This window comes from Anomaloglossus baeobatrachus, chromosome 5, assembly GCF_048569485.1.
Source record: "Anomaloglossus baeobatrachus isolate aAnoBae1 chromosome 5, aAnoBae1.hap1, whole genome shotgun sequence".
Classification (NCBI taxonomy): Eukaryota; Metazoa; Chordata; class Amphibia; order Anura; family Aromobatidae; genus Anomaloglossus; species Anomaloglossus baeobatrachus.
The window spans coordinates 489,763,345-489,779,831 of record NC_134357.1 but is presented as its reverse complement, the minus strand read 5'-3'; the positions used below and the strand labels follow the sequence as shown (position 1 = coordinate 489,779,831).

At 47.9% G+C, this 16,487-nt stretch overlaps 1 protein-coding gene across 4 annotated transcripts in view; it reads right to left on the bottom strand.

Moving 5' to 3' along the window:
• Window positions 1-16,487, bottom strand: part of CEP131 (centrosomal protein 131) — a 202,330-nt gene that overhangs the window by 62,900 nt on the left and 122,943 nt on the right. For 3 of the 4 annotated variants that reach the window (XM_075350711.1, XM_075350713.1, XM_075350712.1), the window contains exons 16-17: window positions 2,928-3,044; window positions 2,452-2,481 (exon numbers count right to left, since the gene is read on the bottom strand). In XM_075350711.1, the coding sequence (XP_075206826.1) occupies window positions 2,452-2,481; window positions 2,928-3,044 (147 nt within the window). The remainder of the gene's footprint in view (window positions 1-2,451; window positions 2,482-2,927; window positions 3,045-16,487) is intronic. The other variant, XM_075350714.1, reaches the window with a different exon arrangement.

The window sequence follows — 16,487 nt, the reverse complement described above, 5'->3', positions numbered from 1 at the left end:
GAGCACGGCCTCAGTGCCTGGAGACCGATCCTGGATCCCACTTCACCCAGAGCCCTAAGGGGGATGGGGAAGGAAAAACAGCATGTGGGCTCCAGCCTCCGTACCCGCAATGGGTACCTCAACCTTAACAACACCGCCGACAAAGAGTGGGGTGAGAAGGGAGCATGCTGGGGGCCCTATATGGGCCCTCTTTTCTTCCATCCGAAATAGTCAGCAGCTGCTGCTGACTAATCTGTGGAGCTACGTGTGCAGGTCTGCCTCCTTCGCACAAAGCAAAAAAACTGAGTATCCCGTGAGAGCACGGGGGGTGTATAGGCAGAAGGGGAGGGGCTTAACACTTTTAAGTGTAATACTTTGTGCAGCCTCCGGAGGCATAGCCTATACACCCAATTGTCTGGGTCTCCCAATAGAGCGACAAAGAAAGTAACATTATATACTGGCCATCCGTGTAATACTAGGACATCTATGATCTCATAGATCAGCTTTCTAGTCTGGCTTATAGAAAGAGGGTCGCAATTGGAGGACCCCCCCCCCCCCATCTATGATGTAACCAAATAAGCGGCTACATTCTAAAATCAGCACAAAGAAATTACCCGACATGCCCCATAAGCTTTTCAAAAATTACATATATAGCCCCATTTTTTCTACTAGTGTAGGATCCCATTCTAGCCCACAGGGGGCAGCATAATAGCATTCAGTAGTAAAAACATAAAAGTTAATCACCAGTGACCTAGTAAATAAAGGTGACCTGTGAAGTTCTGCATGCATCTCGGTGCCTACAGGAAATATTAATGGTGTTATATACCCGGTCTGTATCATGCAAAGCAAGACAGTGAAACCTGACCGAAAGAAGAACGGCACAAAATTACGAGGGAGGGAAGAAAAAGGACATTTAAAAAAAATGTCCATGGTAACACAGCGCCACTCGTGTCGAAAGGCCATATTAGGTATTGCAGCTCAACCGACTGTATTGAGAAAAAATAAAAACTTTGCCCTATCCTTACAACAGTTTGCTCCGCTCTAATAATTTCCATCCTGTTTGATGCCCTGTGATCAATAATAAAATCACTACAGACAAAAATGGCAGCAGGAACTGAGGAATGGAAACAGTAAATACAGGCTGTAGTATTTTTCATTATGATGGTGACCGATTGAGAAACTCAAACCGTTCAACTCTTACAGTTACATTTTTCATTAATGATGTCACCTAAGAGGAAACCTGTTGGGGGGAGACCTCTAGGGGGTCTCTCAGGGTCTCGGAGGAGGATTCCAAATCAGGTCTGCGCAGATGTATATGAATCAGGAAAAGTGAGAACACAGAAACGTATATCTATCCGGGAGAAGCTCAATGCTCTTCTAACCCGTGTATTGTAAACAAACACAGCAATACAGTTCACTCAGTACATCCGTATTTCTATTAACCAATTATCTAACTTGGTTTCACTTATTCCCTTATTTGGCTAGAGTTTCCTACATGACTATACTGTCCTTGATAAGGGACCTGGAGATAAGCAAAAGTCTATGCACATATGTCAGCAGCTTGTTACTGACACTCAAGGGACCAGTTTGAGATGGTCTCCTGAATGCCTGCATTGTTCAACTTAGCATAATTAGTTTCAGTAATACAGTCTAGAAGGTGTATGCTAGTATACATGATTGTATAACCATTGCTTAAATGCTAAGACAGATTATCTTATTATATGGACAATTGATTCATAGCCTGGGCCTTCACAAACCCAGTGATGACATAATCATCCAAGAAGGAGAGGAAAGCAGCAGCATCTTTTAATAGCAAGGGGAGGGGATTATTTCTAGTTCATGCAGTTATATAGAGTCAGGGGGATCGCTATGATCAAGTGGTACTGAAAGGGAAGTATGGAGTAAATTTAAAGGGGATCTGTCACCAGGTAAAAAGTGCCCAGTTGTTGCTCCTATTATATTCCCGCTACTCCCCTGAGTACTCAGTTGTTTTTCTTTTACAAATCCACAATACAGTTGCAGAGATATAGGCCTTTTTATCTAAATCTAATTTGTGTGGGCGTAGCTCACAGGATTTTCTGAGGGCGTGTCTTTATGCTGCTCTGCAGAATTCCCAGGTAAGCCACGCCCCTTGTAAATGCCCTAAAAATTTACACTACATAAATAGACCCGTATCTCTGGAACCATATGTCGGATTTAAAAAAAAAAAAAATTGGAATAACCAGTGGACACTTTTAAACTAGTAAAAAATCCTCTTTAAAGTGGAGCACACTGATATACATTTTTGGTTGCCAAATCGGGTTCCAGGTAGAGAGAAACAGTTAGTGTACAATGGTTATGGATCATGCGGTAGGAACACAATGATACGCATTGTATGAGGACTTGTGGGCATGGGCATAACAGACAAGGGTCCTGCCAGGGTGGCATAGTGCAACATAAAGAGAGTGCATGTAATGTGTACAGGGCTATTACCTCACACAGGGGGCCCAGAGTTTGCCAAACCTGGGGGAAAGTAAAGAGAAGAAGAAAAAGGGGGGAGAAACAACAAATCACTAAGAGAATGCAATAAAGGGGAGGATAAAACCCCCCAGGAATTGAGGAGGCATAAAGTGGGGCTCTGTCTCTTTAACAAGGCTCTTGTGTTACAGTTCTGCATATTCCCTGCACAAAATAGCAGATTTTTCCACATTTTACTCCTAGAGACAGATTCAAAGCCTGAGGCTGCACTACTGAGACAACATGGCACCATTCTGCTGCAGCATCGTCAGTGGATGCTGTGGAAGGAGATCCCTAATCAATAAGCAGGACATCTCCCACAGTGCACCTATGTCAGAGCACATGCTGGACATGCACTGAACCACAAGGTGGCAGCAGGGTAACAGGGAAGGAGCAGAATTATGAATGGAGCTGTGGATGTGAATAGAGTACAAGACGTTGCTTCTTCTCACCGTGTCGTGCTGCTCTTGCATCTGGGAGATCTTGCTGGAGTACTTGTGATCCACCTGCTTCAGCTCACTTACCAGAGACTCACATCGCTCACTCAGGGTTTTCTTGTCATCGATGAGCTGTGGATAGGCAAAAAATAAAGTTATGTACATTGGTCCACCCATAGCCGGAGGTCCTGTAACAGAAATGTATGGCCTTTCTTTTCTCTGGTTAAAACAAGTTATCCTCAAGATTGGGGGGAGCCACATTGATCGTCAGAAGAGGAATAGGCGATAACGCGTTTCCTCGGATACCCCGTTTAAATGGCTATTCTGATCTTAGACACCACCGCCATAAACATCGATAGGTAGGTCCATCTATTTCCAGAACGGAGGTCTGCAGACCCCTGCACCATCTGCCCACCACATACAGAGATTGAGCGTGTGGGACTCGCATCTATCAAACGTTTATGGCACCTACTGTGAAGGTCAGAAGAGTCCTTTAAGGGGGTTGTGCCTAGATGATGTCATCACAGGATATGTAATAACTAGCTGATCGCAGGGACCCCCAACAATCACAAGAATGGGGTCTGGATCCCCTTGTTTGACTGGAGCAGTAGTCAATCCTGTGTACCTCCGCTTCAAAGTCTATGGGATGTCAGAGTAAGTACAGCGCTTTTTGTGACGGGGAGGACGACAGTCTGACACGCTGCAATCAGCAAGTTAGCTACCGATGCAATGGATATAAGACAACTTGTAATCTTGTGTAACCCCTTCCTGCCACTAATGTTTCTTTTTCTCTCCCATACTTCCAAGAGCCATATGCGTTTTACTTTTCCATACACAACACCATATGAGGGCACGGGTTGTTGTTTTTTTTTGTTCTTAAATGTGACATTGATGTTTTTGTGTTTTAAGATATATAATATATATTTTCTTTATTCTTTAGTGCGTATAGGAGACTTGCACCTGAGATCATATGACCACTTATTCTAGATACTGCAATAAGGAGTATTGCATATCATTATTATTATTTATTATTATAGCGCCATTTATTCCATGGCGCTTTACAGTGAAAGAGGGTATACGTACAACAATCATTAACCGTACAAAACAGACTGGTATAGGAGAAGAGAGGACCCTGCCCGCGAGGGCTCACAGTCTACAGGGAATGGGTGATGGTACAATAGGTGAGGACAGAGCTGGTTGCGCAGTGGTCTACTGGACTGAGGGCTATTGTAGGTTGTAGGCTTGTTGGAAGAGGTGGGTCTCGAGGTTCCTCTTGAAGCTTTCCATGGTAGGTGAGAGTCTGATGTGCTGAGGTAGAGCGTTCCAGAGTATGGGAGAGGCACGGGAGAAATCTTGTACGCGATTGTGGGAAGAGGAGATAACAGAGGAGTAGAGAAGGAGATCTTGTGAGGATCTGAGGTTGCGTGCAGGTAGGTACCGGGAGACTAGGTCACAGATGTAAGGAGGAGACAGGTTGTGGATGGCTTTGTATGTCATGGTTAATGTTTTGAACTGGAGTCGTTGGGCGATGGGAAGCCAGTGAAGGGATTAGCAGAGTGGCGAGGCTTGGGAATAGCGAGGGGAGAGGTAGATTAAGCGGGCCGCAGAGTTTAGGATAGATTGGAGGGGTGCAAGAGTGTTGGAAGGGAGGCCAGAGAGCAGGAGGTTGAAGTAGTCGAGGAGGGAGATGATGAGGGCATGCACTAATGTGACCAAGATGGCAGCAGGCCCGTTGGCAATCCACTGGCACCTTGCAATCGCAGGGGAGGGTGCACTACTTGCCTAGGGGGATTGTGCCACTAAAGGTCCAGTCACACTAAGCAACTTACCAGCGATCCCAACAACGATAGGGATCGCTGGTAAGTTGCTAGGAGGTTGCTGGTGAGATGTCACACTGCAACGCTCCAGCGATCCCACCAGCAACCTGACCTGGCAGGGATCGCTGGAGCGTGGCTACACAAGTTGCTGGTGAGCTCACCAGCAACCAGTGACCAGCCCCCAGCGCCGCGTGGAAGATGCTGCGCTTGGTAACTAAGGTAAATATCGGGTAACCAACCCGATATTTACCTTGGTTACCACCGCACGGAGCTACACGTGCAGAGAGCAGGGAGCAGCGCACACTGAGCGCTGGCTCCCTGCTCTCCTAGTTACAGCACACATCGGGTTAATTTCCCGATGTGTGCTGTAGCTACATGTGCAGGGAGCAGCGCACACTGCTTAGCGCTGGCTCCCTGCTCTCCTAGTTACAGCACACATGGGGTTAATTTCCCGATGTGTGCTGCAGCTACATGTGCACAGAGCAGGGAGCAGCGCACAATGCTTAGCGCTGGCTCCTTGCTCTCCTAGTTACAGCACACATGGGGTTAATTAACCCGATGTGTGCTGCAGCTAAATGTGCACACAGCAGGAGCCGGCACTGACAGTGAGAGCGGCACTGACAGTGAGAGCGGTGGAGGCTGGTATCAAAGGTAAATATCGGGTAACCAAGGACAGGGCTTCTTGGTTACCCGATGTTTACATTGGTTACCAGCCTCCGCAGAAGCCGGCTCCTGCTGCCTGCACATTTAGTTGTTGCTGTCTCGCTGTCACACACAGCGATCTGTGCTTCACAGCGGGACAGCAACAACTAAAAAATGGCCCAGGACATTCAGCAACAACCAACGACCTCACAGCAGGGGCCAGGTTGTTGCTGGATGTCACACACAGCAACATCGCTAGCAACGTCACAAAAGTTGTTCGTTAGCAGCGATGTTGCTAGCGATGTTGCTTAGTGTGACGGGGCCTTAAGAAGCCATTATCAGTGATTGAATAAGGCTTTTAAGTGTGTAAACAGCAGCAGTCAGGGCTGTCTCTGTGTAATGACCCAGCAGGAGCCATTACAAAAATTTCTGCATTCACAGGAGTCTGTGGAATAATGTATGGTTTAACCACTTCACCCCCAGGCAATTTTCCATTTTTTTCTTTTTCCCCTTCTTCCGAGAGCCGTAACGTTTTTATTTCTCTGTCAATCTTGCCATATGAGGGCTTGCTTTTTTGCACGACGAGTTGCACTTTTAAAGAAAACATATACGTTTTAACCATATAGTATACAGGAAAAACAGGAAAAAAAATTCCAAGTGCAGAAAAATTGCAAAAAATTAAGTTTTTTGGTTTTTGCAACTTTTGTGCAAAATGCAATAACAGGGGATCAAAACGTAACATCTGCACATAAATGGTACCAATAAAAACATCAGCTCAAGATGCGAAAAATAAGCCGTCATTGAGCCCCAGATCCCAAAAAATGAGAACGCTACTGGTCGCGGAATATGGAAAAAAAAAAAGTGCGCCACTTTTTTGGACAAATGTCTGAATTTTTTTTTAACCCCTTAAATAAAAGTAAACTGATACATGTTTGGTGTCTATGAACTCGTACCGACCTGAGGCATCACACCGACACATCAGTTTTACCATATAATGAACACTGTGAATAAAATATCCCCAAAACCATCATGCAATCTCACTTTTTAATGTTTGGAATTTTTTAGCCACTATGTCGTCTACTGATCAGATTAATTGATTTTGATAGATCGGGCATTTGTGAACGCGGCGATATCAAATATGTGTATTTTTTTAACCCTTACATTTACAATGGGGCAAAAAGTGGGTGATTTGAACTTTTTGGTTTTGTTTTGTTTTTTTTCTTTCATTTTTTAAAACTTTTTTTTTTTATTTTACTAGTCCCCATAGTGGACTATAAGGATCAGCAGTTTGATCGCTAATTCATTTCTCCTGATCAGTGCAGCATCCAGCAGTGATCACCCTTCATGATTTAGGATGTACCAGTACATCCTCAGACGTGAAGGGGTTAATGTATTGCCTGGTGTCATTCTGTCAAATTTACTGCAAGTTGTTCCTCTGTAATACCACTGGAGACCAGCAGGTGGTGGTGTAAGTGTTGGCAAGGGACTGTATTGGACGATGTCTGATCAATATCCTCTACTAGAAATAGGCCCGATGCTATTGCATCGGGAGTGCGGTGAAATTAACATCTGTCTATGCTTAGAGGTGCTGACAGGAGCAGTGGACATGTGTCACACTGTTTCCACTTTCCAACATATCTGTTGTATGTCATCCCTCTGCATTTGTGTATTGTATGTGTTGCATCATTTGACCTCTTTCACCCCTGTGCACTGTCTCTTCCTTGTTGTGTGCTGTATATTGGTATCTGGTGTTGTGTTTCTTGAGCTGTGTTCACTATGTGGTGTCTCCCCTGTGTGCTCTCTCTCTCTCGTCAGTGCCATGTCTCGTTATTGCCGCCATGTCTCGTTGCTCGCCGCAGCATCACTCAAGGCATGGCGATGTCAGGCCCTCCTTACTGCTCCGTGACATCGCAAATGAGTAATTTAAAACACCAACACCTCATTATACCTGGATGTGGTATGGGTAGCACAATGTTAGACCGGGAACAGAATTGTGCTTTCTCAGCCCACAATTTGGGTTCCGCCTGCACGGTTGTCCCTGGTTACCATGGCTATGATGTGGGCGTGAACTGCGGCTGCACAACTGACAGTGCCGCAGTGCATTGTGGGATACGGTTACATCCACAACTGGCAATTATGTATGTACATAGCCTGGTCACCATGGTAATCAGGGACAGTTGACAGTTGGCAGTTGAGACAAGCTGGGCTGGAAGTTACAAGGGCAGCTGATGTCCTGTACCTCACCAGACAGTCTTTTCAGAGGCCATTGCAGCAAGGCACATCCCGCAGATATAGATTTGCCATTACAGAGCACCAGTCCAGTTGCCATCCAAGCAAAACCTGTATGGAAATCCAGTGTCAAAGCTAAATGCTTAAGAAGAAGTAAACCATCAGTGTCACCTAGTAAAGCATTTGAACGTTTCATACCAAGGTCCAGTCTGCCATTGTGAGTGCTCCTGGAGTCCAGCCAGACCCAGACAAAATAGTTGTAGTGAGAGACTGGCCTGCCCTAACCATAGTCAAGTAAGTAAGTGTCCTGGCATTCGCCAGTTACTATCGGAGATTCATCCCAAAAGTTGTCCAGATAGCAGGTTCCGTCCAAGAGCTTCTAAAGGGGCAGCCTAGAAGGTCAGACTCCCAGGAGATTGGACCGCTGATAGAGAAGCTGCATTCCAGCTACTGAAAGACAAGCTAACTGAGCCACCGGTTCTGGGGTATAGTCCAGTCAAAATACAGTTTGACCCAGAACAAATTCCAAGAAAGCGTTTTATGATTTATTTTTTTTTACTATTATATGTGGGGAACAACATATTAAAAGTTTTCCAAAAATTGATCACCACAAAAGGTCCTAACTATGACGTCATAAGACGATGACAGCCATCGCACTAAAAATAACGAAAATTTCCCTATTTCACAGCTACAGCTGTAGGTTACAGAAGAGTTTACATTTTTTATACTATATATTTTCTTATAACAATTTTTAGACAAAGTTTTATACTAAGACAGGCGAGGTCATGACGTCATCAATGACGTCATGACATACATGTACATTTCTAGAAATTATAGAATAAACAGTGCATTTTAAGACCTACTTCGTCACTGAATAACCGTGTCAGGTCAATAGTCACTATTTTCATCATCAGACACTGCTTCCTCACTCATATTGTCACAATGCTCTTCTTGACATGGTCCACATACCCGTGAGCAGGTAAGTCCATGTCTTTTGCAAGTGCACCGAAGTGTACTTCAACCACGAAAACAATTGCATTGAATTATTTTCAGAAGTGTTTCTGGCACGGGTGAAGTATCCATTATCACTGGAACTAGACTGTTGTTCTGCAATTCCCATCCCCATTCAGTAGTGTCCATGGCCTCACCATTGTCCATCCAAAGCATCACTTGGAGGCAACTCCGAAGGGCATGATACTTTTTTGCAGAGGAGGTCGGTGGCAGTCGTTCAGGTGTAACAAAGATTTTGGCTGAACCAACTTTTTTGCAGAGTAGAATACCTCATTGCATACAGATTGTCTCCAGGTTTGCCCCCGAACAATGCCACCATCGCTTTACACCCAGCATCTTCAATCTCAGCTATGTTTTTCTTAGGTGTGGAAAACATTTTAGCACAGCTATTTAAGACAGAGTCTCCCTTCAAAACCTTCTGTAGACCAAGTTTTTTTTCCCGATTCCAAAAACCGCGGAAGTGGTATCGCAACCCATGAATGCATGCAGGAACAGAAGACTGCTGCAGACATGGTTTCCCAGGAACTTCTTCATAACCTTAATGTCGTATACTGTTGGAGGACTCCCTTTATCCGAGTAGAAATAAAGCTGAAACAAGATTGATAAGAGACTGTTTGTTCTCCACATTCGAAAGGAAGTCCTCCTTTTTCCAGACAAATTTCGTTCCTTCAGCAATGCTCACTTTGTTACTTGTTCGATTTTTGCGCCATCGCTGATGGGTAATGCCCTTAGTGTTTGGTCCTCCAATGTAACCATCAAATACTATCGTAGCCTTACCATAGTGCTTTACTGTGAAAGATGCATAGTCTTCAGCGATTGAAAAATATATCTTTCCTTATGACCACTTCAGTCGATACAGAAGAGAACTCCATCAAGAACATAATGTTCCACTTCTGGTACATGCTTGAGTACTGTGTCATCTGAACTCTGTTCTTTTATAGCAGCCATCAGTTGTGCTTTGTTTGGTTTGCGTAAGAGATGTTTTGCCTCAAAGAGGGATGGTGAGTATGGTGAAAGTTCATTGGCCATCACCTCATCAAGGGAAAGATAAGCAGTTTGAGACACCACAAGAAACCTTTGGAACAAAAGAGCAGGGTCTATTGTTTTGTCCTTAGCAACGTCAATTGCCTCACTGGATGCCAGGGTCTTTCATTGACTGCTTGTACTTAACTGAAAACAGTGATTGACCCTCCATTGTTGCCACTATTTCTCTGCCAATGGTGAACAGGTTATGGACATTCACATCCTTATTTTCATTGACACCGGTGATAATGTTGCGAAGAGACACTTCATCAGAGAAAGGTGAAAAGGTCTCGAGTTTATCTGCAATTTTCTCCAAGTCTTCACGATCTCTTCTCGTCCTTGACGTTCTTGCCTCCTTGTGTTGTTCACTGGTGACAAAGCTCTGGCGAGTGAAACCCTGCATTGCATCACTGTAGGAAGAGGACACTGGAACAGACAGAGTCCACAAGGCCCTCTGATGTTCGGACATTCCACTTCCTCTGGTGAGTCCTCCTGCAGTTTTTAGGGAGCGCATGAGAGCTTTCTCGATAACTAGGTCGCAACCCAGACCTGCCCAGTACTGATCAGTACACCTTATAACATGCAAGCCATTCATAAATCGTTAAATAAATATAATAATAGTAGTAATTGTAAAAGAAATATGATAGACACTGAAAGGCGAGTCGCCTTTAACATTTTACAGCTTTGGCGGCCATATTCTTTGACGTCACATTTAGACCCTTTGTGGTAACCCCATCTTGGTAAACTTTTAGTATGTTTTTCCCTACATGTAATACTACCAAATAAAAAAACAAAAAAAAAACGAAACAATAAAAGAGAATTTTGTTTACTTACCGTAAATTCTTTTCTTATAGTTCCGACATGGGAGACCCAGACCATGGGTGTATAGCTTCTGCCTCCGGAGGACACACAAAGTACTACACTCAAACGTGTAGCTCCTCCCTCCGGGCTATATACACCCCCTGGATGACAATCTAACCAGTTCAGTGCAAAAGCTGAAGGAGGACATCCACCCATAAGTAGAGATAGAGTAAAACTCGGAAAAACCGGAACCTCTGTCTACAACAACAGCCGGTGAAACACACGGAACAAGAACTGCCTACAGGCAACAGGGAGGGTGCTGGGTCTCCCATGTCGGAACTATAAGAAAAAGAATTTACAGTAAGTAAACAAAATTCTCTTTTTCTTCATCGTTCCTTATGGGAGACCCAGACCATGGGACGTCTCAAAGCAGTCCATGGGTGGGAAATAAACAAAACTGAGAAGTAGGCAAAACCTAACTTCACAAGTGGGCGACAGCTGCCTGAAGGATGCGTCTGCCCAAGCTCGCATCTGCCGAAGCAGGAGCATGCACTTGGTAGTGCTTCGAAAAGGTGTGCAGACTAGACCAAGTGGCAGCCTGACAAACCTGCTGAGCCGTAGCCTGGTGCCTGAAAGCCCAGGAGGCACCGACAGCTCTGGTCGAGTGCGCCTTAATCCCTGGCGGTGGGGGCACCTGAGAACACTGGTAGGCATCGGAGATGGCCGACCTAATCCAACGAGCTAGGGTCGGTTTAGAAGCCGAGAGACCCTTGCGCTGACCCGTGGTTAGCACAAAAAGTGAGGTGCACCGCCTAAAAGCGGCGGTGCGTGACACATAGATTCGGAGCGCCCGCACCAAATCCAAGGTATGCAACGCCTTCTCAAAGCGATGCACAGGGGCCGGACAAAGGGAAGGCAATGAAATGTCCTGGTTAAGGTGGAAAGAAGACACCACCTTAGGGAGAAAATCCGGAGTCGGACGGAGAACCACCTTGTCTTGGTGAAACACTAAAAAAGGTGACTCCGAAGAGAGCGCAGCCAAATCAGAGACTCTCCTGAGAGAAGTTATGGCTACTAGAAAAATCACTTTCTGTGAAAGTCTAAACAAAGGAACCTCCCTAAGAGGCTCAAAGGGGGGTTTCTGTAAGGCCGTGAGGACCAGATTAAGATCCCAGGGATCCAAAGGCCGCCGGTAAGGAGGAATGATGTGAGATGCGCCCTGCATGAAGGTGCGCACCTGAGCCAGTCGGGCGATACGCCGCTGGAATAATACCGACAGAGCCGACACATGTCCCTTGAGGGAATTGAGGGACAGTCCTAGCTGCAGACCGGACTGTAGAAAGGACAGGATGGTCGGCAAGGAGAACGGCCAAGGAGCATGGCCGGAAGAGCGACACCAGGACAGGAAAATCTTCCAAGTCCTGTGGTAAATCTTGGCCGAGGAAGACTTCCGAGCCTGAGTCATAGTGGAGATGACCTCAGAAGGAATGCCTGAAGCCGTCAGGATCCAGGACTCAAGAGCCACGCCGTCAATCTGAGAGCCGCAGAATTCTGGCGGAAAAACGGACCTTGAGAGAGAAGGTCTGGACGGTCCGGGAGATGCCACGGCATTTCTACGGACAGACGGAGCAGATCTGGGTACCAAGCTCGCCTGGGCCAGTCCGGAGCAATGATTATGACTCGACGGCCCTCCATTCTGATCTTGCGCAGAACCCTGGGCAAGAGAGCTAGAGGGGGAAACACATAGGCCAGACGGAACTGGGACCAATCTTGAACCAGCGCGTCCGCCTTAATCCCTGGCGGTGGGGGCACCTGAGAACACTGGTAGGCATCGGAGATGGCCGACCTAATCCAACGAGCTAGGGTCGGTTTAGAAGCCGAGAGACCCTTGCGCTGACCCGTGGTTAGCACAAAAAGTGAGGTGCACCGCCTAAAAGCGGCGGTGCGTGACACATAGATTCGGAGCGCCCGCACCAAATCCAAGGTATGCAACGCCTTCTCAAAGCGATGCACAGGGGCCGGACAAAGGGAAGGCAATGAAATGTCCTGGTTAAGGTGGAAAGAAGACACCACCTTAGGGAGAAAATCCGGAGTCGGACGGAGAACCACCTTGTCTTGGTGAAACACTAAAAAAGGTGACTCCGAAGAGAGCGCAGCCAAATCAGAGACTCTCCTGAGAGAAGTTATGGCTACTAGAAAAATCACTTTCTGTGAAAGTCTAAATAAAGGAACCTCCCTAAGAGGCTCAAAGGGGGGTTTCTGTAAGGCCGTGAGGACCAGATTAAGATCCCAGGGATCCAAAGGCCGCCGGTAAGGAGGAATGATGTGAGATGCGCCCTGCATGAAGGTGCGCACCTGAGCCAGTCGGGCGATACGCCGCTGGAATAATACCGACAGAGCCGACACATGTCCCTTGAGGGAATTGAGGGACAGTCCTAGCTGCAGACCGGACTGTAGAAAGGACAGGATGGTCGGCAAGGAGAACGGCCAAGGAGCATGGCCGGAAGAGCGACACCAGGACAGGAAAATCTTCCAAGTCCTGTGGTAAATCTTGGCCGAGGAAGACTTCCGAGCCTGAGTCATAGTGGAGATGACCTCAGAAGGAATGCCTGAAGCCGTCAGGATCCAGGACTCAAGAGCCACGCCGTCAATCTGAGAGCCGCAGAATTCTGGCGGAAAAACGGACCTTGAGAGAGAAGGTCTGGACGGTCCGGGAGATGCCACGGCATTTCTACGGACAGACGGAGCAGATCTGGGTACCAAGCTCGCCTGGGCCAGTCCGGAGCAATGATTATGACTCGACGGCCCTCCATTCTGATCTTGCGCAGAACCCTGGGCAAGAGAGCTAGAGGGGGAAACACATAGGCCAGACGGAACTGGGACCAATCTTGAACCAGCGCGTCCGCTGCGAAGGCCTGAGGATCGTGGGAGCGAGCCACGTAAACCGGAACCTTGTTGTTGTGACGGGATGCCATTAGATCCACTTCCGGAGTGCCCCACTTGCGGCAGATTGACCTGAACACAGCCGGATGCAGGGCCCACTCGCCGCTGTCCACGGTTTGACGGCTGAGATAATCGGCCTCCCAGTTTTCTACGCATGGGATGTGGACCGCGGATATGGTGGACTTGGAGTCCTCCGTCCACTGAAGGATTCGTTGAACTTCCAACATTGCCAGGCGGCTGCGAGTCCCACCCTGGTGATTGATGTAGGCAACCGCTGTCGCGTTGTCCGACTGGACTCGAATGTGCTTGCCCGCCAACAGGTGGTGAAAGGCTACGAGAGCTAGAAGAACAGCCCTGATTTCCAGCACATTGATCGAGAGGGCTGATTCGGACGGAGTCCAAGTGCCCTGTGCTCGGTGGTGGAGAAATACTGCTCCCCAGCCGGAGAGGCTGGCATCCGTGGTGAGGATCACCCAGGACGGAGTCAGGAAGGAGCGTCCCTGTGACAGAGAGAGGGGCCGAAGCCACCACTGAAGGGAGCTCCTGGTCTGCGGCTACAGAGCCACTAGCCTGTGCAAGGAAGAGGTCCGCTTGTCCCAACAGCGGAGAATGTCCAGCTGCAGAGGACGCAGATGGAACTGGGCAAAGGGAACCGCTTCCATTGACGCCACCATCTGACCCAGCACCTGCATGAGGTGCCTGATGGAATGACGGCGGGGCTTCAACAGAGAGCGCACCGCCAGATGAAGGGACTGCTGTTTGACTAAGGGCAGCTTCACAAGTGCCGGCAGAGTCTCGAATTGCATCCCTAGGTACGTAAGTTCCTGGGTCGGGGTCAGAGTGGACTTGGGCAGATTGACAAGCCACCCGAATTGAACAAGCGTGGCGAGAGTGAGCGAGACACTCCGCTGGCAGTCTGCACTGGATGAGGCCTTGACTAGAAGGTCGTCCAGGTAGGGGATTACTGCCAACCCCTGGAGATGCAGGACCGCAACCACTGCTGCCATGACTTTGGTGAATACCCGAGGGGCCGTGGCTAACCCGAAGGGGAGAGCCACGAATTGGAAATGTTCCTCTCCGATTGCAAAGCGTAGCCAACGCTGGTGTGAAACCGCAATAGGCACATGCAGATAGGCATCTCTGATGTCGATGGATGCTACAAAATCTCCTTGGGTCATTGAGGCAATGACCGATCTCAGAGATTCCATGCGAAAGCGCCGCACCTGAACATGCTTGTTGAGAAGCTTGAGATCCAGGATGGGCCGGAAGGAACCGTCCTTCTTGGGGACTAGGAAGAGGTTTGAGTAGAAACCTCTGAACCGTTCCCGGGCGGGAACCGGAACAATTACTCCGTTGGCCTGCAAGGATGCCACGGCCTGTGAGAAGGCGGCGGCCTTGGAGCAGGGGGGAATGGACAGAAAAAATCTGTTTGGCGGGCTGGAAGAAAATTCTATCCTGTAGCCGTGGGAGATGATATCCCGCACCCACTGATCGGAGACGTGTTGAAACCACACGTCGCCAAAGTGGGAGAGCCTGCCACCGACCAAGGACGTTGCTGGTGCAGCCAGATAGTCAAGAGGAGGCTGCCTTAGTGGCAGCGGCTCCTCCGTTCTTCTGAGGACGCGGTTTTGCACGCCAGTTGGGTTTACGATCCTTGGCTGAGGTAGTGGACGAAGCTGAGGGCTTAGAGGATGACCAGTTGGAGGAACGAAAGGAACGAAACCTCGACTGGTTCCTGCCCTGGACAGGTTTCCTGGTTTTAGTTTGTGGCAAGGAAGTACTCTTCCCGCCAGTAGCTTCCTTAATAATTTCATCCAGTTGTTCACCGAACAGCCGGGACCCAGCAAAGGGGAGCCCAGCAAGGAACTTCTTAGAAGAAGCGTCTGCATTCCACTCTCGAAGCCACAAGATCCTGCGGATCGCGAGAGAATTAGCGGAAGCCACCGCCGTGCGGTGAGAAGCCTCCAGAATGGCAGACATGGCGTAGGATGAAAAAGCCGAAGCCTGGGAAGTTAAGGCAACCATCTCGGGTATAGAGTCCCTGGCGAGGGAATGTATCTCCGCCAGAGAGGCAGAGACTGCCTTAAGAGCCCACACTGCTGCAAAAGACGGGGAGAACGAGGCTCCTGCCGCCTCATATACAGATTTGGCCAGAAGGTCAACCTGGCGGTCAGAGGGATCCTTAAGAGAGGTGCCGTCGGCCACAGATACGACTGTCCGGGCTGAGATTCTAGACACCGGAGGGTCAACCTTTGGGGACTGAGCCCACTCCTTAACCACCTCTGGTGGAAAGGGAAAACGGTCATCAGAACTACGCTTTGGAAAGCGTTTGTCAGGACAGGCCCTGGGCTTGGTAACAGTGGCCTGAAAACTGGAGTGGTTAAAAAATATACTCATAGCTCTCTTAGGAGAGGTAAACTGGTGTATTTCTACCAGAGAGGCTTGTTCCTCTGACACTGGTTGATTGAGGTTCAGTACGGAGTTAATGGATGCAATCAAGTCACTAACATCCGCATCACCCTCAGATAAGTCAATGGGGTACATAGAGGTAGCGTCTGAGCCCACAGTAAAAGTATCCTCCTCGCCTTGCACCTCAGCTCATGAATCAGAGCCGTGGGACGAGGAAGGAGAAGGGTCCCTGCGTCTCCGTTTAGGAGGACGGGGTCCTAAGAAGGGAATTTTGTTACTTACCGTAAATTCCTTTTCTTCTAGCTCTTATTGGGAGACCCAGACGATTGGGTGTATAGCACTGCCTCCGGAGGCCACACAAAGCAATTAAACTAAAAAGTGTAAGGCCCCTCCCCTTCTGGCTATACACCCCCAGTGGGATCACTGGCTCACCAGTTTTAGTGCAAAAGCAAGAAGGAGGAAAGCCAATAACTGGTTTAAACAAATTCACTCCGAGTAACATCGGAGAACTGAAAACCGTTCAACATGAACAACATGTGTACCCGCAAACAAACCAAAAATCCCGAAGGACAACAGGGCGGGTGCTGGGTCTCCCAATAAGAGCTAGAAGAAAAGGAATTTACGGTAAGTAACAAAATTCCCTTCTTCTTCGGCGCTCTATTGGGAGACCCAGACGATTGGGACGTCCAAAAGCTGTCCC